The sequence below is a fragment of the Typopeltis vanoorti genome, chromosome 13, assembly GCF_054136105.1.
Source record: "Typopeltis vanoorti isolate ZY-2024b chromosome 13, IOZ_Tvanoo_1.0, whole genome shotgun sequence".
NCBI classification, from domain to species: Eukaryota; Metazoa; Arthropoda; class Arachnida; order Uropygi; family Thelyphonidae; genus Typopeltis; species Typopeltis vanoorti.
This window is the reverse complement of record NC_143561.1, coordinates 76,030,676-76,054,815: the sequence shown is the minus strand read 5'-3', so window position 1 is coordinate 76,054,815 and position 24,140 is coordinate 76,030,676. Positions and strand designations below refer to the sequence as shown.

Here is a 24,140-nt window from a genome sequence, read left to right as displayed (position 1 = left end):
TTTTGTTGTAGTATGTCATATGAATGCAACTCAAAATCGTAAAGGATTGAGAGGTTATTTGTCAACTGGAGGTTAGATTGAATTTGATATAAGGGAAGAACTTGTATTGTTAAGTATGTCTAATTCATAAGATGTTTGTGATGGTGTCTGAATTAATTATCAATTAAGTATTGAATGTGTTGGAAGAAAGTTAACATGATCCTTCTTGGAATATTTATGCATGCTTGCAGGCCAAGTGGTGTGATAGAAGATGCTGATATTTCAAAGTACAATAAGTTTACTGATAGTGAACACACTATAGTTTCTGTTGCTTAGATAGCAAGTTGTCTTTGTGTGTTAAAGTGCTTTAGATTAAGTAATTCTTTTATTAACTTTTATGTGCTTTGTAACATGTTTTTGTTTGGTAATTACCTGGTTCCCATTCTTTGGCCAATGCACTATCCCGAAAATATTAACGAACCTGCAGGAATAGAATAAAGTTATGAGCCACGACTTACATGTAAAGAAATTGTATAGAGGTATTAATTTTTTTTGTTTTCTCTTCGCCCTAACTTTTAAACATAAAAGGGTCAATCAATTAAGTGGTGCAGTCATTACGAATAAATAAATTTCTTAATTGATATTGCGCGATTGCTCAGGGACTGTTACGTTAGATAGACTTATTACACGAGGTCTATCTAGCTACAGAAAAAGGGGAGGCAAGAATAAATAAGTAAGGAAGTAGATAGACAGATAAAGTAAATATTTTACAAAGGTGCTGCAGACAAAGATTTAATAAGATTTTTAAAGAAACAACAATATATTACAAGGTAACTTGATGCAGTTAGGAGTGCTTCAAAAGACTGATATAAAACTTATCAGACTTGACAAATAATAGATCAATCTAAAAGGAAATCATTAATGCAAAACTAGTCCTATAATTTTATGTTAAAAATGACAACAATGATAATCAAATTACTTTAATGATTGCTATTTTTCTAATGCAGATCATCAAGAAAACCAATTCCCAACAGTGATATAATGATTTAATATCGCAACATTCTTAAAAGGAGTAGCAATAGTTACTTAAGGACCAAAGTCAGATAACTGGAAGGAGATCTCCACATTGTCCAATGTGGAAAAGCAAATGGAGGCTTCATCTAATCCTCACATTCTCATGGTGAGAATTGGACATTAGGTCCAAAGTCTGACATTATCATAGTGCACCTCATTAGTGGGTATTCACCTGAATACTGAACAAATATGGATGAGCTGAAAATTTGGAATTTAACCAACTAAACTATATTCTTAATGGCATAAACTAAAATAAGATGATGATAAGAGCATCACCCAGTTAAAGTCCAAACTGTTTTTGTCAGAGATCCATGGCAAACAGTGAAAAGTCAGCTACTGGACAAAATCAAAATTAATATCAGCAGAGTTCAACACACAGCATCAACACAGAAAACAAATGAGACTAGCAGAGGAGAATTTGGTAAGTACCAGATTGATATAATAGGTGATGGTGATACCAAAACAGAGAAAGAAAAAACCCATGAGATTTTTCTAAGCAACAATTACAAGATGTTATATTCAGGCAATGACAACCAAAGAAAAGGAGTAGCTACAGTATTCAACATCAAAAACAAGGATAATCTTCTTGAATGGCAAGGCAGTAACAAACCACTTGGCCACCCAGGCTGGGTTGGATAAGTGCTTAGTATATCTGCTTTCCAACCAATGGGCTGCAGATCTGAATTCTGCTGTGGGCATGGGAGTGTATGATTGTCTATAGATGAGAAGTGAATTGCATAGCATGGAGTGAGACCACAGCTTATTGGAGATCTGAAAATACTTGAAAAAGTTCCATGTTTTGTGTCTAGAGTGGGGTTTCTAGTCAATTTACAAATAAATAAAGATATATAGAAATATTATTATTATTACATAACACCTCCAGGGAGTTCAAATCGAGGGAGGGCACCTACTCTACAACTCTCCAGCTTCACCACTCCACCAACCACAACTACCTTCATTTACACCAGCACCATCTAACTGCCAACCACCATCACTAGTATTTTCACAGACAATCAAAACATCCATGCCCACAGTGGGATTTGAACCCACAGCCTTTTGGCTGGAGAGTGGATACATTACCCACTCAGCCAACCATGCTAGCTGAAATTATATCTGAATATTTGAAATTAATAAAAATAGAAAAAAATATCCTTGGTCCAACCCATGTTACCAATTTAATATAGGTTTACAAAAATCTTTCATACATAGAAGCCATATAAAAGTAGAATGATGTGATCAAATAATATCCAAATGGGCAATTGGACAATGACTTATTCTTGCCAATGGTCGCACAGTGGAAAAAATTGGACCAAGGAAAAATTGGATGATTTTTTTTTTTTTTTTTTTGGCATTAGAGAAATCAGCTGACCCAAAGAAAATGGAAAAGTTGGTCATGTTGTAATCTCTTTTCCACCCTGCCCCCACAATATATATATATATATATCACACCCACACATTAAAGTTCATGTAATACCTCTGGCATATCAGTGCCATGTGTGGGCAAAGCATGAAATTATTATCAAACAAATAGAAATATTTCGGAAAAATTTGGAGAAAAAGAGAAGAGCTAATAACAATGGTAAGTATATGCCCAGTTTTCTGTTCAAGACATGGAGGCATCATTACTAACACCATGTTTCAACATAAAAGATGTTCAGAAATTCACATGGAGAGAAAACAAGAAATTTCACTAACCATGTTATTGATGATAGTGATATCTTCATACTAGTTCAGAACACTAGATTATTATAGACAGTATTTACAATAAGCATTCACATTTAGTTTTGAGCAGGATACTGATAAAAAAGAAGTGTGTGTGTGTGTGTGTGAGAGAGAGAGAGAGAGAGAGAAAGTTTTAAAATGATTCAAAATTGAGCAGCTTTCAGAGGTGAACTGTAGACTGAAATAAACAAATATTAAAAAAAAAAAACATGAAGGAGTTTGAAGACAAGAACCAAACCTTGGAGATTCATAGACAGACCATGCAGAAAAGAGTGATTGATTCAGTCATGTTGTGAGTTTTTTGGAAGGATAGAAAAATCAGAACTCCATTGTGGTCTCAGGAAGTTAAAGAAATTCATTGGTTGATTTGGATTTACAGCAAAGAAAGATAGGCTACGAGTCCAGTGTGTTATGTTTGTTAATGTGTGTGTGTGTGTGTGTGTGTGTGTGAGAGCATACATGTGTATTCTAATGGTTTGAATACACATGTATGCTCTCCCTAAATTTGCCCTAAATTTCCAGGAGAAAACACCCTGCGACCTCCATATGAGACTGGCTGACTCACCTTCAGTTGAGAATCCCTGATAAATGTTCTCTGGATTCTAGACAGGATTCCAAACTAGGTTTTTTCAGCCAAAGGGCATTGTCGAACCCTACTGAACTACAGAGGCTTGAAGTTAAAGAAGCAGTCAAGGAAAAGAAGCAATCATAATAAAAGCTCTTGTAAGTCAGCATGTGCTCTAACAGAATACACAGAAAATGTAAGAAAGCAAAGCAAAATGTAAAACTAGCTAAACAAGTCTCATAGGAAGACTTTGGTAACAGCATAGAAAATAATTTCTATCCACTCAGCCAGTTAGTCTGGTTGTCAGGGAGGATAGTATACCTGCTCTCCAACCAACAGCTCATGGGTTCAGGTTCCACTACAGACAGAGGTGTATGTAAAAGCCTGCTCTGGACAAGATTTATAGTACATTGAGTTTAATAAAGCTTGTCTTAAACAAAAATCGACATATACATATATACATATCTGTAAGGTGGCAAAATATTCTGGAGGCTACTGAAAAAGCTTAGAAATGGAGGAAATAGTACTTTAAAAGGAATCAAAGATAATAAAGGTGACAAAAAAAAACAGAAGACAGATATTCTAGATGTTAAGAGTAATTATTTTGAAAGATTAATACGTGAAATTATGCAGCAACAGCACAATGCCAAAAAAAAAAAAAAAATGAAGAGGAATGCAATCAGGAGAAGATATCAAAATAAATTTGAAGTAGGAAAAAAGTCATCAAAAAACCTGAAATGTAGAAAAGCAGCTGGAGTAGATGATATCAGACAATAAATGTTCAAATATATTATTATTATTGTATAGGCACCTCCATGGAGAGCGAACAGGAGACCCAAACTATCCACACAATCTATCATACCTATCCTTGTACTCATTAATTGATAAAGCATTCACAACTGACTCCAGGAACCCATTCCACTCACTCACAACTCTCAAAGAAAAAAAATCTAGTACTCAAAACCCCTACTAACTACACCTTTATTCAACTTCCAGGGATGATCCCTTGTTCTGGCTCCTCCAGTCAAGTGCTGAAACATCAATCCTATAAAACCCTTTAAGCAACTCAAATGTTTCTATCATGTCTCCTCTTTTTCTCCTATCAACCAACTTCTGCAATAAACACAACCTCAATCCATCCTCAAAAGGAACATTCCACAGACCACTCACCATCTTGGTTGCTCACCTCTGAATCTTCTCCACCACTTTCTCATCTCCGAGAAACCCAGGAGGCCAGACTTGAACACAATAATCCAGATCAGGACATACCAAGGCCTTATAAAGAGGAATAACAACTTCCTTATCACTACTTGTTAATGTGTTCTTCAACAGCCAAGTAATCTTATGGGCTACTTTATATATCAAAATATATAACTCTCTTTAACTTTACTCTGTCTACCACCACTCTTAAATCTGTAGCTTCATCTATTTCCTGAAGTACACTCCCATCAATGTTGTACACAGCTTGTAACCAATTTATCCCAAAATACATAACTTTACATTTCTCCACGTTAACCTGAGATCCATTATCCTTTACCCATACTGATAGCCTATTTAAATTATCCTGCAAGCAATCCACATTGCTTTAAATATTACTCTACCTATTTTTGCATCAGCATCAATAACAACTGAATATTTCATTTCAGGTTATTTCCTATGTCATTTATTTACAAATTAAACAGTAGTGGATCAGCACTGAACCCTGTCACAAGCCACTAGCGACAAGTTTTCAACTTCATTCTGCACCACCACCATATTACCAGTTTTTGATATCTGTCCAGCAGCCACCCTGTTATCCATCCCCCATTTGTTCTAATTTGTGTAATAGAGTTCCATGCGATATTCCATCAAATGCCTTGCAAATTCCAGCAGAAAGATATAGAAGTATAAAAGTTTTACAATGGCTAACACTGCATAATTCAGAAATGTGGTCAGAGAACTGAATCCCAGATGACTGGAGTAGAGCTCTCATAGTACTCATCTATATTAGTAAGCTTAATAAACATATTTTTTCTTCTCCTTTTGTTGATGAAGCTCTATTATGAACATACATACTGATTTCTACCTAGCTGTCTATACCAGTTCTAATTCTATTATGCATTATGCTGTAGCTATGCAGTGTATCTCATTAAATAATAATTTAAGTAAGTTTGTAATATGGATCAAATTGTATATAGATATCACTATAAAAGTTATATATTTACTATAAAACTCTACTTGATATGTAAATTTAGTTCTTTTAAAGCTACTTACGAATTGTTTGAATCTTTAGGTTTAAAGAATAATTCACCAGTTGGAGTGTATAATGCATATATTGGAATGAAAAATGCCTTGTGAGGATCAACAGATCCACACCATTCCACTTCATTCCCATGTGTCATCATGTAGTAAACATCTATTGGGATGGAAAAGTGATTATGGACCTAAAAAAATTAAATAACAATAATTGCATACATATATTAATATCTAAAGAAATCAAATGAGAACAAAATAGAAAAGTGCAATAAAACTTCCTCAGAAAAATATGTAATTCATCAATGAAACAATAGTGTATATAGTCTAGAAAGGCATTCTTTACTATATGAAACATTTACTTGGAAGGAAGGAAAGAAAGAATGAATAAGAGAACGGATGCTAGTTCTGCATGCAAATGATATGGAAAATGAGAAAGAGGATACTAATCTGAACGAGTCATTATAACAGGTGAAGGATTATTTCTAACCAGGCTCAGATCCTAAGTAAAAATTGGTTTGAATATGGTCTTGTATACAGCTAGTTTAGTGTGTGACTAATTTTTCAATTATTATTACTAATCTCTGACCTCCAGGGAGTCAAAGGACTCATGTGAGAGGTCTATATTTTCTCATGCAAAAAGATCATCAAGCCCTGACTTTAACCCATAAACAGCTTCCGCATTCACTGCACTTCCAGGCAATGCATTCTGCTCACCAATCAATCTCTAAGCAAAAAACCGGGTCGCACCTGCTTAATATAGCTTCCATGAAGGCCTCTCATTCTACCATTGCCTACCTCTACTCTGAAAAATCTCCTTCAGATTAATCTGGTATGAACCCTTCAACTTATATGTCTCAAACATATTCCCTCTTCATCTATTTACAAAACTATTTAAGTTGCATTCCCTCAATCTCTCCTCATATTTGACATTCCGCAGAACTGACACTAACTTAGTAAACCTTCTCTGGATCTTCTCCAATACATCCTCATCCCCATGAAAACAGGTTACAAATTTGTGCACAGTAGTCCACATGTGGCTTGGTCAAAGCCTTATACAAGGAAACCATAACCTCTTTGATTCTACATGTCACTGTCCTCCTCATTATTGCCATAATCTGTTAAGATGTCCTTACAATTTTAGCAATGTGACCCCTAAACTTCAAACCTCTGTCCACTATCACTCCCAGATCTCTCACCTCCTTTGAAATTTTCCCATTAATATACACTCTGCATTACTACCTCACCTACAAATTTTCATGACCTTGCACTTTGCAACATTACATTGAAAGCTCCACTCATTTGCCCACTCACATAGTCTATTTGGATGCTCCTGCAAGTCTGCAACATGCGCTCTACTTCTCATAGCCCTTCCCAACTTGGCATCATTAGTGAACATTTGCACGTCTCCAGTTAAACTGGTCTCAATGTCAATTAACATACAATCTAAAGAATAATGGTCCCAAAACCAGTTATATTTTGATCTAAAAATCAGCCATGTGCAAGTGCCCGCTATGCCTACCGTATGAAGCAAAGATGGTGGCAACAAAAGTCAATGGTGAACAAGCACCCCATGCCTCGTCAGGGTAGCCCCGTCAATTGCTGACAAAACCCACAAAACCCACAGTTGCAAAAAAAGGGTATAGCGTGCGAGTTCTGTTGCCATTGGATACATGCTTCCGGTGCAAAAATGGATGAAACAATGCACAAGATATATATATCAACCTTAACCAGCCCTATTTTTGTTCGATGTGCCTCCCGTCTGTAAAACAGTTCCTGAACTTAGGCAAATGAATTGAAAACCTCAAACAGCACATCAATGCTACGAATAAAACTCTTTCCTCCAGAATAAGAGCACTAGAAACCAAGCTCAAATTAACTGATGATTAGCACCACAATGCAAGTTCACCCTTCCCTGCGAATGAACTCCATGAAATAATCGCTTCAACAGTGCATGACTCAATGGAGGCCAAAAACAAAAAATTCAAAGCTGTTATTCTGAACTTTCCAAAGGAAAATGGAAAAGCACTAAAAGAACACATCATCAAATTAGCAGAAGAATACGACATCAATTCTAAAAATATCGTCAGGAGCCATCGTTTCAAACCCATAAACAAAAAAAAAGGATGGAACAAACTTTCCACACCTCATAAAAGTGACTTATGATATGCCGACAAGCACATCAAAACTAATAACAGCGATCAACAACAAGTTCAAAGGCACTTATCCCCAATCGCACATAGGTGCTCGACCAGATTTAACATTTGTACAAAGGGAACAAGGATGCCAGCTTCGAAGAAACTTGCTGAAAAAGTTGAAATGGTGACTACAATTCGACCATCGGCTACAGACAAGTTAAACTGGTGCAAAAACCAAGTGATGCCACTAGCAGCCACCATGGTGACCATTATGCAGGCACTGCATAGGAAATGTGCAAGACCCCTGTGGTCAAACATATGACTTACAAAACCCTACAATCCACTTCGCCAACATCCGTGCCTAAACTCCAACCTTAATAGTGTCGACTACCACCTTCAGTATACCAAATCCCACCTACTCTTTCTGGCAGAAATTCAAATCTCACCTCTCCACAGCACTATTCATCTCAACCTTCCAAACTACACACTCTTTAACTCCTTTAGACCAAAGGGTGGCGTCTGTGCATACATCTGCTCTGACATACCTTGCCAGAAAGCACCCAACCTAGAATCGCCCAACTTTGATCTTCTTTAGATGAAAACATCCCTACCCAACTCAGTCAAATTCATATGCTATCTCTATTGCTTCCCTAATGCAACCAACCACTCTGAGCATTTTAATTTCCTCTCCTTAAAAATTGACTTTCTCCAGTTCCACTTTCCCAACAGCAAAATCATCCTCCTAAGAGATTTTATTGTCCACAACACCAACTGGCTTTCCTCCTCCAGCTGTGCAGATCTTGCAGGCATAGATGCTGAAACATTCACCATCACTAATGACCTTACACAACTAGTTCAGATGCCAACCAGAATACCTGATAACTGGAACCACTCCCCAAATACCCTAGATCTCTTCCTGACCAATGACCCTTCCAAATACACAGTGAATGTAGAGGGCCCCCCCCCCCCAAGCAATTCTGACCACAACCTAGTGCTCATCTCTTCCCCCCCCCCCCCCATGCAACGATGCTAACACAGCCACTCCAATACAACAGTAATTGGCATCATAACAGTGCCAATCGGGACAGCTTCCGCAACTTCTATGCCTCATTTCCATTGTTACACTGTTGCTTCTGATCTTCCCACCCAAACACATACACCAAACTCATAACCAAAGTAATCCTCAGTGGAATGGAAACATACATTCCCCACAGGTACTCTGACCTGCCATTAACTAAACCCTGGTTTTCCAAAAGATGCACCAAGGCTGTACATCTGAAAAACTAAACATACCATTATTGGCTCAAATCAAGAAATCAATCCTCCTTTAGAGCCCAAAATAAATGCAAAAAAACAATCGGTGCTTCCAAAACAGAGTTTGAAAGAACAAAAAGCAGGAAATTAGCAGCTTGTCCAAATGGAAGCCAAGCCTTTTGGTCTGTCGCCAAAGCAATCGGTCATAACTTCTGCCCAAAACTATTCTAAGCTCGTTGGAACGTGCTGCCGCTGCTCAACATCCCTACACAGTGCACCTTGAAACCCACAGAACAAGTTTCTTCTCCTCCTTCATCCCTGCAACTGCTGTACTATGGAACAGTCTTCCCCTTGTTGTGTTTCCTAAGGAATACAATATACAGCCATTCAAATCAAATGTGAACAAGTACCTTCTTTCCCAACCCATACACGGTACTAATGCACTATAGGTTGATCTACCGTCTCATGTATGGACTCAACATAAAAAAAAAAAAAATCTCTGTGGCACTCCTCCATGCTCAAACACTGATACCTGTCCAACAGCCAATCAACTTTCCAACTTACTAGATTGTTATCTAATCCAATTTGTTCCAGTTGGCAGTCAAAAAAGCCGTTGAAAAATCTGAGAATACCACTTTATATGCATCATCTTTATCAAATGAATTTATCACCTTGTAATATGTCAGCTGATTTCTGACACATGATCTCCTGCTAACAAACCCCTGCTGACCATCATAAAGAACACTACTATTATCAACCCATTTCTGAATCCTATTCCCCACCAACTTCTCTAATACCTTGAAACAATCCCAGACACACAGACTGACATATAATTTATAGCCTTAGTCTTATCATTCCTTTGTGATGTGGAACAATTTTCCCCACCTTCCATTCTTTTGGAACTTGCCATGTTGCAAAACTTATTAAATTGTTGTGTCAAAGTTGTGTTGTGTTGGCACTAGTGGCGCTAGCGTCGCCGTAGCACGTGGCGGTGAATTTGAGCTGTGCAGAAGAAAGTGATTTTTAATCGGTGAATAGTCCGCTTTTTTCCCCATTTTTCTACGTTTTTGAGTGCTAAATTGTTTCTCTGAATACGAGTGTACTTCAGTGGTTGTTTTTTGGAAGTTAGTTGCTGTTGCGATATAATATATTTTGGTACCGTCGGAATCGAACGTGTAACGGTGGAAGACAACACGAAGCTAAGTTACTGTATTTAGTTATATTTCATTTTATTTAATTATATTTAGTACTTAAATGTTCTGATGTTTGTACTTTTTTCCCCTCTTATTTATTAATTGAATAATTATTAAAGATTACGCTACTCGGCAGTAAGGAATGATGGTGGATTCAGCAGCAGTCGCAAGTGGCGTAACGCCAAGTCCTCCGCCATTTAAGAATTCAATCATTAGCAATATCATAAGGGACTTTGTGGCAAGCAATACTTGTGGCATGTATGCGCCTCGGGAATTACATATGTGGCGTGTTAAAGACAGTGGAGAGCGTATGTGAGCAAAATGCAGGGAGTTGGAGGAAATAAATACATAAGATATATCGATATCCGACTTTGTTGCTCCAGGAACGGAGAATGAATGTAGGAAGACAAGTAGTGTGATAGGAGAGAATGGGAAAATAATAGTTGATAGTGTGGAAGGTGTGAGTGACTGTGAACGTTTAGGAGATGGTTTTGTTTGGGCGAGTGAATTTAGAATAACAGTGACTGACCCCTGCAGAGGGAGATAGATGAGTTGAAAGAGGAGGTGGAATGCCTTGTGAATGAGAGCAGAAGTATGAAAGATAAGATTAGGAGAATGGAAGAGATAAATGCAAGGCGAATCAGAGTAGGAGAGAGAGAGAGAGAATTTAGGGAGTATGAGAAAGAGGTATGGGAATGCTAGCAGACGAGAGGATGGAAACAGTAGGAGAGATGGAATGAGAGAGAGATATGGAAGTGCTAGAAGAGGAGAGAATGGAAACGGTAGGAGAGATGGAATGAGAGAGAGGTATGGGAATGCTAGAAGACGAGAGGATGGAAACAGTACTAAGGAGAGACAGAATGAGAGAGGGATATGGAAGTGCTAGAGGTGGAGAAAATGGAAACAGTAGGAGAGAGGGAATGAGAGAGATGTATGGGAGTGCTAGAAGAGGAGAGAATGGAAACAGTAGAAGAGAGAGAGGTATGGGAATGAAAGAAGAGGAGAGAATGGAAACAATAGGAGCGAGGGAATGGTAAGAGGTATAATGTATGGCGACTCAATGATCCGTGGTGTTCAAGATAGGATGCATGAGGAGTGTTTGCCAGGAGGGACAATAGAAAGGGTGGCTATGGCAATTAAGAGAGGTGAAAGGGTGGATGAGATGATTGTGATGGTAGGAACGAATGACTTGAGTGGTAATGTAAGTCGGACAGCAAGAGATATGAGATTTTTGCTTGAGACTGTACGGAAGAAGACAGAGAGACGAAAAATAGTGTGCGTGTTGCCTAGGTATGATAATGATGAGCTGAGCAGAAGAGCGGTGATATTGAATGGCATAATAGCAAGAATGTGTGACAAGAGAGGACTGGTATATGTGGATGCTTGGAGTGCGTTTGAGGAAAGAGAGGAATTGTATGCGAGAGACCGTTACATTTGAATGAGGAAGGACATAGGCATCTAGAGAGATTGCTGTTCTGAACGAGTCAGTGTGTCCCAGGGAGGATGATAGCAGGGGTGGCCTCTTGTGGAAATGGATACTTGGGAGAACGAGACAATGTCAGGTAACACTGAGCCCAGTGGAGTCTAGAAGGGATAATGCTGGGTATAGAAATAATGGCATTTATATGCTTTATACTAATGCCAGGAGTATCCGGAATAAGGGAGAGGAATTGGTGGCGCAGATAGCATCAGCCCGGCCAAAAATTATTGCGATCACTGAGACGTGGTTGACAGAAGGGGATATAACAACAGGAATAGAAGTCGCTGGGTATAGCATTTTTCGTCAGGATAGGAGGGGAAAGCATGGTGGTGGGGTACTGCTTATGATAAGTGATGACCTATGTCCTCTAAGAGTGGAGAATTTGGAAGGAAGTGAGACAAATGATTTTGAGAGTGTATGGTGTGAGGTAGAGGTAGGCAAGACAGGATATTTAGTGGGGTGTTGCTACAGACCCAGGAGCACAGAGGATGGGGACCAGGAGATGTTTAGACAGCTAAGTTTGGCAAGTGCAAGAAGAATGATTGTTATGGGAGATTTTAACTTCAGTAGTGTAAATTGGAGAGAGGAAGATGCATGTAACAATAGGGGAATGGAATTTCTAGAATTCTTGAGGGACAAATGTCTTAGGCAACATGTAACAGAGGGAACAAGAGGTTCAAAAATTTTGGATTTGGTTATAGCATCAGAAGAGTTGATAATAACTGAGTTGAGGTCTCTCCCACCAGTTGAAGAGAGTGACCATATGGTGTTGACTTGGAAAATGAATAGACATGCAGGAGTATCAAAGAGACGGGAACTTATGTGGAATTATAAGGCAGGTGATTATAATAGTCTTAGACGTTAACTTCGGGAAGTTTCATGGAGGCAGGAATTGGAAGGCCGGGATATCACTAGTGCGTGGGAAATTGTGAAAGAATATTGTTATCAGCAATGGTAAGTTGTATACCACGAGTGAAGAAGAGGATGCAATTTGGAGTAAAGTGGATGACAAACAATATTAAACAGGAATTGCATGCGAAAAAGAGGCTATGGAAGAGATATAAGGAGACAGGTGAAGAGATGCATGAGGAATATAAGACACAGGCCAGAAGAGTGACTAGTGTGGTAAGGAAAGCGAAACTGGAATATGAGAGGAGATTGGCCCTAAGATCCAAAGAAAATCCTAGGGAATTTTTTTTTTTAGATATGTAGCCAGTAGGAGGAGAAATGACTGTGGAAGAATGATATTGTGGGATAAAAATGGGAATAGAGTGACTGATGCAGAGGACATAGTGGAATTGTTCAATGAACACTTTATTGGAGTATTTCATCCTAGAGGAGTCAGTTTTAATGCTAGAGGGATAGGACTGGTTCGAGGTCTGGAGGTACAGGAGGAGAGTGTGTTTCAGATACTGAGTACTCTGGATGTCAGTAAAGCTGTGGGATTGGATGGTATTTCACCACGAGTTTTGAGAAAATGTGCTAGGGAATTGACAGTGCCTTTAACATGGCTTTTCAATGAAAGTCTGGCTACAGGAAAGGTGCCCATGGAATGGAAGGTAGGTAAGATAGTGCCATTGCATAAGGGTGGTAACAGACTGGAAGTGTCTAATTATAGGCCAGTCTGTGTGTCATCAGTAGTTGTTAAGATCTTGGAGAAAGTAGTGAGGGACCGTATACAGCATTGGGCAGATGAGGGTAATGTTATCTGTGAGAATCAACATGGATTTGTGAAAGGATGCTCTTGTTTTAGCAATATGCTAGCCTTTTATAATAAAGTTTCAAGAACATTAGATGAGGGAAAGGCATATACTGCAATTTTCTTAGACTTGGCGAAGGCATTTGACAGGGTGCCACATGATAAGCTGATATTTAAGTTGCAGCACATGGGTCTGGATGTCAGATTGGTCTTCAGGATTGGCTGTCTGATAGGTATCAGAGATTTGTGTATGGTGGAGCAGTTTCCAGGAGGCAGAGGGTTACAAGTGGGGTTTCACAGGGCTCAGTACTAGGACCTATATTGCTTAACCTTTATATCAATGACATAGCCAGTGGATTGTAGGGGGATATTCAGTTGTTTGCAGATGATGCGAAGCTGGGAAGGATTATTAGTAATAGTGCAGATGTGGTAGCCCTGCAAGAGGATTTAAATAAGCTAGATAGATGGGCAAATGAATGGGAGGTGTCAGTTTAATGCAGCAAAATGTAAGGTCTTGAGGTTAGGGAAACATTGATGGGATGCTGCATACTCTATGGGAGGAGTTATACTGGAGGAAGTAGGGGAGACAAGAGATTTGGGGTTGATGATTGATAGAAACCTGAAGTTTAGGGGACATATTGCAAAGGTGGTGAAGGTAACACAGAGGATTGCTGCTATTATGAGAAGGACACTGACCTGCAGAGATAAGAGGGTTATCATTCCGTTGTATAACTCTCTGATCAGACCACACTTGGACTATTGTTCTCAGATTTGGTCGCAAGGATTTGAACGCGATAAATTAACTGTGGAAAGGATACAAAGACGGATGACAAAGATGGTTTCAGGACTGTACAAGGATAGTTATGAGGATCGGCTGAGAGAATGTGGACTGCAGAGTTTGGTGGTTAGAAGAAGAAGAGGTGATATGATTGAGACTTTTAAACTGTTGAGAGGTGGTTACAGGGTTGACACTGGGGAGTTCTTTCGCTTGGTTGAACAGCGGGAAGGAGTGATGACAAGAGGCCATCCCTGGAAGTTACGAAAGGAAACTGTGAGCAAGAGGGTAAGGAGTGGTTTCTTTGTGTGGAGGGTGGTTGAGCTGTGGAATGCATTGCCTGATGGAGTGGTGGGAGCGAGAACGGTCAGTGAGTTTAAAGAGTGGTATGATAGACTTTGTGTTTCTCAGGGGAGGACCTCCCCTCGATGAGTCTTGACAGACTTTATGTCTTAGGAAGGACCTCCCTCGATGAGTCTTTTGACTCCTTGGAGGCCTGAATAATAATAATAAAAATAAAGGTTCCATTAATTCCATAGAGAATTCCCTCAAGACATGCAGTGATATATTGTCAAATTCTATTGCCTTATTAAAATCAAGTTTACTTAATTTCTCATATACTTCCTGCTCATTCACTAGCAATCCTTCCTCTGCCATACCCTGTACACTCCAGTTCTTGACTTCACAAGGATGAAATAAATTGATGATTGAATAATTCATCTATATCCTCTGCATTCATTACCAATCTCCCAGCATCATCCTGTCATAGTCATTTTTCCTTCTATTTGCCAACTTTCGAAAGAACTCACTAGGATTTTTCTTAGCTTGATTAGCTAATTTTTTCTCATGCTGCATTTTGTTGCCTTTACCAATCAAGTTACCTTCCTGGCCTGCTCTTTGTATTCTTCATGCAACTGATCATTACAACCATTCATCTTATGTTACCTCCACTGTGCCTTCTTCCAGATTTCATATTGAATCTCTTCATTCATTCATTCATCCATCCATCCATCCATCCATTTCACTCCTACCTTGTTTAGCCAATATCACCTTTGCAATACTCTCAGACAATGCTGTTAAATAGCATTTAATGTCCATGCAGCATCTGGGTGGGGGGGGGGGGGGGTGGGGGGGGGGGGGGGTGGGGGGGGGGGGGGGTGGGGGGGGGGGGGGGTGGGGGGGGGGGGGGGTGGGGGGGGGGGGGGGTGGGGGGGGGGGGGGGTGGGGGGGGGGGGGGGTGGGGGGGGGGGGGGGTGGGGGGGGGGGGGGGTGGGGGGGGGGGGGGGTGGGGGGGGGGGGGGGTGGGGGGGGGGGGGGGTGGGGGGGGGGGGGGGTGGGGGGGGGGGGGGGTGGGGGGGGGGGGGGGTGGGGGGGGGGGGGGGTGGGGGGGGGGGGGGGTGGGGGGGGGGGGGGGTGGGGGGGGGGGGGGGTGGGGGGGGGGGGGGGTGGGGGGGGGGGGGGGTGGGGGGGGGGGGGGGTGGGGGGGGGGGGGGGTGGGGGGGGGGGGGGGTGGGGGGGGGGGGGGGTGGGGGGGGGGGGGGGTGGGGGGGGGGGGGGGTGGGGGGGGGGGGGGGTGGGGGGGGGGGGGGGTGGGGGGGGGGGGGGGATTTATTTTCTATATTCTTGCCAAAGTCCTCCCATGACTTTTGTTTAGCTAGTTTTACACAGTTTTTAACATTCTTGCATTTGTCTCTGTATTCTCTAAGAGCACACGCTGACTTATTTGCCAGGAACTTTTGATATGCTTTCTTCTTTTCCTTCACTGCCTCTTTAATTTCCCATGGAGTTCTAATTTTTCTATCCTTGAAGACAACTTCATCACATGCCTCTCTAGCTGAATCAATCAGGGCTTTCTTCAAGGCTTGCCACTGAATCTCCAAGGTTTGGTTCCTGTTCTCAAACTCTTTCATTTTTTCTTCAATAATCTTTACGTATTTTAGTCTACAGTTCACATCTGAGAGCTGCTCAACTTTTATTCGCTTTAAAACTTTCTTACATCTTATTCTTTTCAATATGAAATTCACTTTTATCCTGCTCAAGACTAAATAGTGATCACTTCCAATATGAAATCCTCTGTACACTCTGGTGTCCTGTAATAGGGAGAAAACATCACTATCAACAATAACATAGTCAATGAGACTTTTCTTATTCCTAGCCTCTTCTCTCCATGTGAATTTGTGCACATTTTTATGTTGGAACATGGTGTTAGTAATAACCAGTCCATGTCCTGAGCAGAAAATCCAACAGATATTTGCCATTATTATTAGCTTTGCTCTTTTCTCGAAATTTTCCCAAAATATTTTTGTATGTCTCACAATCATTTCCTACTCTGCTATTTAGATCCCCAACAAGGACCAACTTTTCCTTTTTCATTGTGTCAGTTGCTTTTTCTAAAGCATCAAAAAATTCCTCCACTTCTACCTTAGTAGAACCTCCTGTGGGACCAATGGCACAAATAAGTCTCGTTGTCCAGTTCCCCATTCTCATATTTGCCCACATTACTCTACTTGAGACTGACTGCCATTCAAGAAGATTAAACTCATATTTTATGTTGAATACTATGGATACTCTTTCCATTAAATCATTATTCCAAGTTCTGAGTCATTTTTTGTTTTTCCATGATGTGTATCCTACGCTTTCTTTTGCTGCTTTTATATAGGACAGTTTTCTTTATATTTTTCCAGCCAGTTTCAAATATTATTTGCAGTTGGTTTTATTTTATCTCGTTCTGCTTTTATATAAGCTTCTAACACTCTCCTGTTCTAGGAAGTGAGTGGATTTTAAACTGTTTATTAGCTGTTGGTTCTTTATCTTTTTTCTTTTGGAGTATGTGGTTCGCTTTATGAATTCAAATCTGTTTTCAACTAATCCTTTCTTTTAGGCTTGCACGGTGATCTGAATGCATTTTTGAAAATTATGGAGACAACTACCATGTTTGAATAAAAACTTTAGTTTAATATAACTAAAATCTACAATTCGACGTTTCGACCTTTATGTTAAGGTCATCTTCTGGAGCGTACAAATATTTTCAACTAACACATGTGATCACTTTTCCTCCCTCTAAAAACCCTTGTATCTTTGATATTATTTAGTTTGTTGTTAATAATAATGTAATCTATTTGATTCCTCTTGCTTCCCAACTGTATTTATGTATATTTTTATGCCTGAAGAAAGTATTGCTGATTTTAAGATTGTTAAATATTCACAAGTTCCTTAATAAAATTCCATTGTTATTAAGTACTGATTCTCCCTCTGATCCAATGCATCCTGTTATTGGGTTACTTCTCAACTCTAGTGTTGAAATCTCCCATCAACATTGTTGCTTCATTTTTATTTGTTTCATCAACACATTCCTAAGCATTTTCTGTAAAATTCTTCCGTCTCTTCCTCTTCCATCTACTTGTGCATAAATTCCAAAAATATTGAATGTTTGATGTATAATTTTCATTCTAACTTTGATTATTCTGTCTGATACTCAAGTATAAATCGAAATTTTGTTTTCTGATTTTTTATTAATCCAAATTGCAAAATCTAAAGCCATATGGAGCCTATTTTTCTTTTGAAACCCCTAAGAAGATCATAACAATCTTCCAGAATTTGATATCCCTTCTTTTTCTTTTTTGTCTCAGTTATTGCTATTATATCAATGTTTCTAGTTTTTAGTTCTCTGTTTAACTCATCAATTTTGTGTGCAATTCCACAGACATTCCACGTAGCTATTTTTAATTTTTCAAAGAGAAGTTCCTGTCCATTAGCTGCGTCATTTCCATTTAAATCCATCCTATTTTTCTTCTTCTTTGTAAGTAATTGGAAATTTCTCCTATAATTTCTCCAACCTTTCGCAGGGTGAAATCCATACCACTCAACATATTTGACTTTTGCACCACTGTACATCTGGATTACTTTGTTTTTACTGCCATTTTTCCTCTGTTAACTGTTATTCTGAAAAAGTCTTTGAATTGATGAACTTTGAAATGCAAACATTCCACACTCAATGATAACAAAACAAGACTAAACTTATGCTAAAAGTACATGCAGTTTATAATATAAACTATAATAAGCATGAGAAACAAATTTTTCCATAATGCAAAACATGATGCATTGCCAAAAGGTAGTGTGCTTTGCATTATCAGATACTAAGACAATTGATATGAAGATGCATCACAAACAAAATTTGCTCGTTTACACTTGGATATAGGATTAAACAATATAATTTCTTACTAGTTAAATTTCATTTGTAATCAAGTGTCAAACTTTCTACAACTATCTCTGAACCAGAGTGTTTTAATAATAAGGTAATATGCCTCTTTACTACTTGTATATGAGAAATATATGATTTCTGCATTTATTCAACCATGGTATCTCTTCTGGATGGCTCCCACTAATCTGGAGAATGGAGCAGTTCTGTTTAGTAGCAACTTCACTGCTGAGTTTTCTGTCCTGTAGTGATTCAGATCATATGAATTGAGTTTACTAGTGACCCTTTAGGTCACTCACTTTAGATTTTGTCCAATATTCTGTTTAGCAATATTCAAATAACCATTTTTAAAGCTCTAAAAGAAGAAATGAAATTGATCTCTCTCTCTGATGCCTCTGACATAATTCTGAAGACATAACTGCATTCTGGATGAACTTTACAAATGTTAATGGTTTTAACTTCAATCTAAACCATACACTATGCGACTAAACCTGATTTGTTACTTTTTAAATAATCAGATTTAGATATATGAAAACTCCAAATTCCCCTCTGTATAATTCCTTCCATCATAACATCAAAATGCATGATTCATTACATGCAATATTCCATTTCAGAGAAGCCATATCTAGAATTCCTCTATCTAATCTGCAATTCCATAAACTTTCTAATGCCTATTCAGATACCAAAGAGATCTGCAATTCCAATCTGCTCCAATCTAATCTGCAATTCCATAAACTTTCTAATGCCTATTCAGATACCAGAGAGAGAGAGAGATACCAAAAGGAAACATGGAAGACTAGCCTTAAAGTGGGAAGACCCAACGATTAAGAAAATTGGAAGAAAATGGAGAAAAAAGGCCCAAGACAGGAATAGCTGGACTCTTTATGACCTGCAGTCATGGAAAAATCCTGACATAAATCACAGGCCCCTCAATAATCATATGATAACCACTTTTTTTCTTTTCTTTCTTTTTTTTTTTTTTTTTTTTAATCTACATCTGAATTTCTGTGCTCATATCGGTCAGCAGGATTTGAAAGAGATGATGTAACCGTGGAGAAGGTACAAACAGATAATGGTGTTGGGACTATACAATGTTGGTTATGAGAAAGGACTGAGGGCATGCAGACTGCAGAGTTGGTGAATAGAAAGCAAAGGGGGATATGATCAAGACATTTAAGCTGTGGGGTTATGATTGTATTAACACTGAGTAGATTTTTTCATATGGTAGAATGAGGTAAAGGAACAACTACAAGAGGCCATCCCTGGAAAATGCAAAAGAAGGTGGTGAGTAAAAGGGAAAGTAAGGTTTTTGTATGGAGAGTGGTAGGAATACAAAACCCTTTTAGTACCTTAAACAAGAATTATAAACATGTTAACATAAGAATATTTTAATGTTTGCCAAATATTTCAGTCTGAAACTAACAGGCTATCCTCAGTGCCTTGATAGGAACAGTTTTTACAAGGTGGAATACAAACAACTGATCATTCAAAAGTAGAACGAGCCGCATGATGTTACATTGCTAAGCATTAAAGAGAGGTAAATTTCATCAGTGATGAATAAATCATAGGTATTAATTCGCGATTTCATATAACAATCTTAATTCATAAATTCAATTAAAGATATAACATTAGACTAATGTAAGAATTAAAGGTCTGAATGGAGGATGTCTAAAAAAAAAAAATTTTTTTTTTTTTTTTTTAGATTTTTGATAAGGAAATGCAATCATTTTGATTCAAGTTAGGGCGTTGAAGCAAGGCCTCAGCACTCTCTTTGAATAGACATTCAAATTTATAGCGACATCTGTATAGAAGGCAAGTCTTGAACCAGAGAATGTTGTAGCTTGTCTCTATTCTGTGCTGCACCAATCCAGACTTAATGGATTTGTTGAGAAGAATATATGATTGATGCTCTTGTATTCTTTTTTCTATAGAGCGTCCGGTTTGTCCAAAATATGACAGATTGCAGTTACAAGAAACTTGATATACACCAGGCAGAGATATAGTTGAGCGTTTATCTTTAGAAGAGGGGAAATAGGTGATATTTTGTTAATAGGGATATAAGTGGCTGTTAAATCATATTTCTTGAGAATTCTTGAAATTGGTTCTGAAATCCAGGAAATATATGGAATTGGAACTCGACGTATTGATTTTTTGTTGTTCTAGATTGGATTGTAGGAATCGAACAGATGTGTAGTTTTTTTTGGAGAAGCCATTTAATTTCATGTGATGTTTGATAGTTGAAAGTTCTTCCTGTAATTCATGTGGAGTTGAGCAAATTAGTTCTAGCTGGTCGAATTAAACATTTTATGATTCCTGTTTTTTGATAAGGATGATGGGCAGATTGTTTAAGAATGTAATGTCCAGTAAAAGTGATTTTCTGTAAACTGTTGTTGTCAGAATACCTGAAGGTGAGTGGATGAAGAGGATGTCTAAAAAAGATAACTTGCTGTCTTTTCAATCTCCATGGTAAACTTAATACAAGGATGTAAGGAATTGATTTTGGCTAAAAAGGAAGGTAAGGAATCTCTGTTGTGAGGCCACACTGAAAAGATGTCTATATATATCTCACCCAAAAGGTTGGTTAAGGGAATATAGATGAAAACAGGACATCTTCTAGATGTTCCAAATAAAAGTTGGCTAAAGCAGGTGAAAGTGGACTTCCCATGGCTGATCCTTCTACTTGGTTGTAGAATTTGTTTTGACACAAGAAATATCCAGAGTGCATCACGAAATTGAATAATTTTATGATATCTTGTGGGAAGATGTCAGCAAGTAATTGTAAAGTCTCTTTGAGAGGTATATTAGTATATAGAGATTCTACATCAAAGCTCACCATAAGATCAGTAGGTTGTAATGAGATATTTTTTAATTTATTTAAGAAATCTGAAGAGTTTTTCTGAAGTTTATCTGAAGAGGATAGTCTGTTAGTTTCAGACTGAAATATTTGACAAACATTAAAATATTCTTGTGTTAACATGTTTATAATTCTTAATTTAATGTCACAAGTGTCTCTCAAGAATAAGAGTACCTTAAACAATTTCTATGTAGGTGGCTATAATTTCAAACAAACTTAAAAATAAACAAATACTATATATTTTGATATAACTAGTCCTTTTACAGTACAGATGTTGTAATGGTAAGCCAAAACGAGAGTGAAATTTCTATACTGTAATAGATATATTTGTATTATTATATATGGGAAAGAAGAAGAAAGAAAACTATGCAACCATTGAGAGATAAGAGATATAGATTAAATTGTTTACTGCACATAAATATTCAGTTGCTTTGTAAAAGAACTGTCAGAAAAAAACATGTAACTTTTTATTGAATCAGTTTTGTAAAGAAATGAATGTCAGAATAAACTTTTTTTGTCTGTTAATTTTGTGTATATTATGCTTAGGTGATGACAAAGCATTTTTCATCTAAATAAATTTTGTTTAATAAGATTATGCATGCTTCAATGTCTTCAAGAATTTGCTATTTGTCCTTAACTAAGTTTTGTTTATTATTTATTCAATAATCCTAGTTCCAAATCAATTCACACAATGCTAATAATGTACATACTTATACAGTTTTTGTCTATGGGGAAAACAACAACAACAAAAAAAAAAACTTAACCTCAAAATTTTTAATAGAACAGTGTGTGTAATAAGGCAAATAAATGGCCCTTATTTCCCATGGATGTGTTATAGTACATGTTCAGGAGGAGACCAAATTAGCAAGCAGGGGTTATCAAAAATTCAAATGTGGAGGCATATAAGGCATGTAAATTTGCAAAATTCCATGCCTTATATGCCTCCACATTTGAAGTTTTGCAAAATTCAAGTCTTCATCAGGATTAAATTTGAGATCACTGGAGATGAACTCTCATGATACTCATATAAAAAAGAAAAATAACACTGAATATGAGAATTAGAGAAGTTTCTCTACTGAGTGCTCCAGATAGGATTTATGTGAGCATGCTTGAGAAAAGACTACAAAAAAAAAAAAAAAAACTAATAGGGGAAACAAACTTAAAAACACAGGCTCGACAGGCTCGGTCCAGGCCAAATAGAGATTTGTCAAAATCAGATTTTCACTTTAAGACAAATAGTTGAGGAATCAAGAATATAACATAACAAGGTTCTATGTCTATACATCTTGAAAATTAATTTGGCAAGAGAAAAGCTGTTCAAAGTGCCACAGTTCCATTGGGTAGGGTAAACAACACATTCAGAACAACATTATTTATTAAGCTGCAAGTCAGATTTGAAGCAAAGGAAGATAGTTTGGTGCAACCTCTCATATAAGAAAAAACAAAGGTGCATTATCATCTGTATGATAATGGGATCCATCATAATGTAATGGGTTACATTATAAAGGTAAGTGGCATTAAACTTGATATCAAAATCAAAGTATTCAAGTTTTTTACTATTACAAAATAGTGACATTATGTTTTAATAAACACAGTATAAATCTTTAAGAACTATTTACATAAAGTGAAAACTTATTGATCTAAATGATAACTGCAATTTTTAAATTATGTATGTATGAAAATCAGCAATAAAAAGATAAAATAAATTTAGTTTCATCCTTTATCCAAGTGTGTACAAACAAAGTTTGTGCCTGAAAGTATCTTCAGGACTGGGGTAAAGTGGTACAACACTGGGCAACTCCTTGCAAAGGTGGAGCAAGCTACCAACACTCATATCTCAGTATCTCCCATAATGCAAAACACATCTCCTTGCAGATATGTATAATGTTATGCATTAAGGGAAGGGCAACTACTCAGACTAGTTTCAACCTTTACTGAGGTAGAATGGGAGTTCATGCCATTCATCACTGGCCTCTTTAGATTTAAAAAAAAGATGTGCTGAGAGTCAGCCTGATAGTGAGAGAGGAGGAGAAAAGATAGAGTTGATAGTAGTAGGTGGTTAAAGAGGCCTCAGTCGACCTACTTGGCCTAACTCAAATGCCAGCGCCAAGCAGATCTCCGACATTATCTCCCTCCATCCGTTCTTTTCAGCTTTCCTCGGTCAGTCACCTCTTCAGATGACTGCCCGAGGAAAGTGGGGAAAAAACAAATGAAAGAAGCAACACATGAAAAAGGAACTGGTAAATAACATTAAAACGTACATATAACAAGTTGTAAGACAGAACCAAAGAAATAAGAAACTAGGTGAATTTCGGAATTTCAAACTGAATGATCAGAAGAGCGGGAGAAGAGCCTGGCCTGGGTGATGCATCCCACAAGGAGCTGCACGCCTCGATGTAGGCCTTCGCAGCCCAGGTTCTCAGGGTACCCCCCCCCCCTCCTGTGTGGAAAAGACCTTTTCGAAACAAAAATTCTAATTTGAAAGAGAACAAAAAAGGACCCTTTTTTTTTTTCCGCAGCTGTATGCAACGAGTCGACTGACTTGTCAGCGTGTTAGGCAGGGCTTGAATCCTCCTGCTTTCTACTGTTGTAGGTACTAAGGATGTGATCATATAACTTATCTCCGCGGGAGTAGTTTGGCCTCTGTACAATGCTGCTCCCACATCATCTTTTGCATCAATAAATTCTTTGATTTGTTCTGGAGTGATTTCGTCTATGTCTTCGACAAACATATCATTCCACTCTGCACTTACCACTTTAGGCCCATTTTTCCCTGTGAGGATAAGCAGGATATCCCCGAATGTTTCAATTCCATTTCGTAAAAACCTTTGCATCCTCGGGGAAGTCTTTTAGCAGATGCAGTATCGGTGCACTGGCTTTTGCATAAGGGTACTTTGTGGGTTCTGCTGTTACCTTTCCAGGTTCAGCTATGCCCGGACTCCCTGGTTTTGGTTTTTTCACATTCCCTTCTTCAGGG

At 38.2% G+C, this 24,140-nt stretch overlaps 1 protein-coding gene across 2 annotated transcripts in view; it reads right to left on the bottom strand.

The window, feature by feature from the left end:
• The window catches only part of LOC150100293 (intermembrane lipid transfer protein Vps13-like), a 654,685-nt gene that overhangs the window by 505,880 nt on the left and 124,665 nt on the right, over positions 1–24,140 (bottom strand). For both annotated transcript variants that reach the window (XM_090402852.1, XM_090402853.1), the window contains exon 11: positions 5,594–5,763. In XM_090402852.1, coding sequence (XP_090258978.1) covers positions 5,594–5,763 — 170 coding nt within the window. The remainder of the gene's footprint in view (positions 1–5,593; positions 5,764–24,140) is intronic.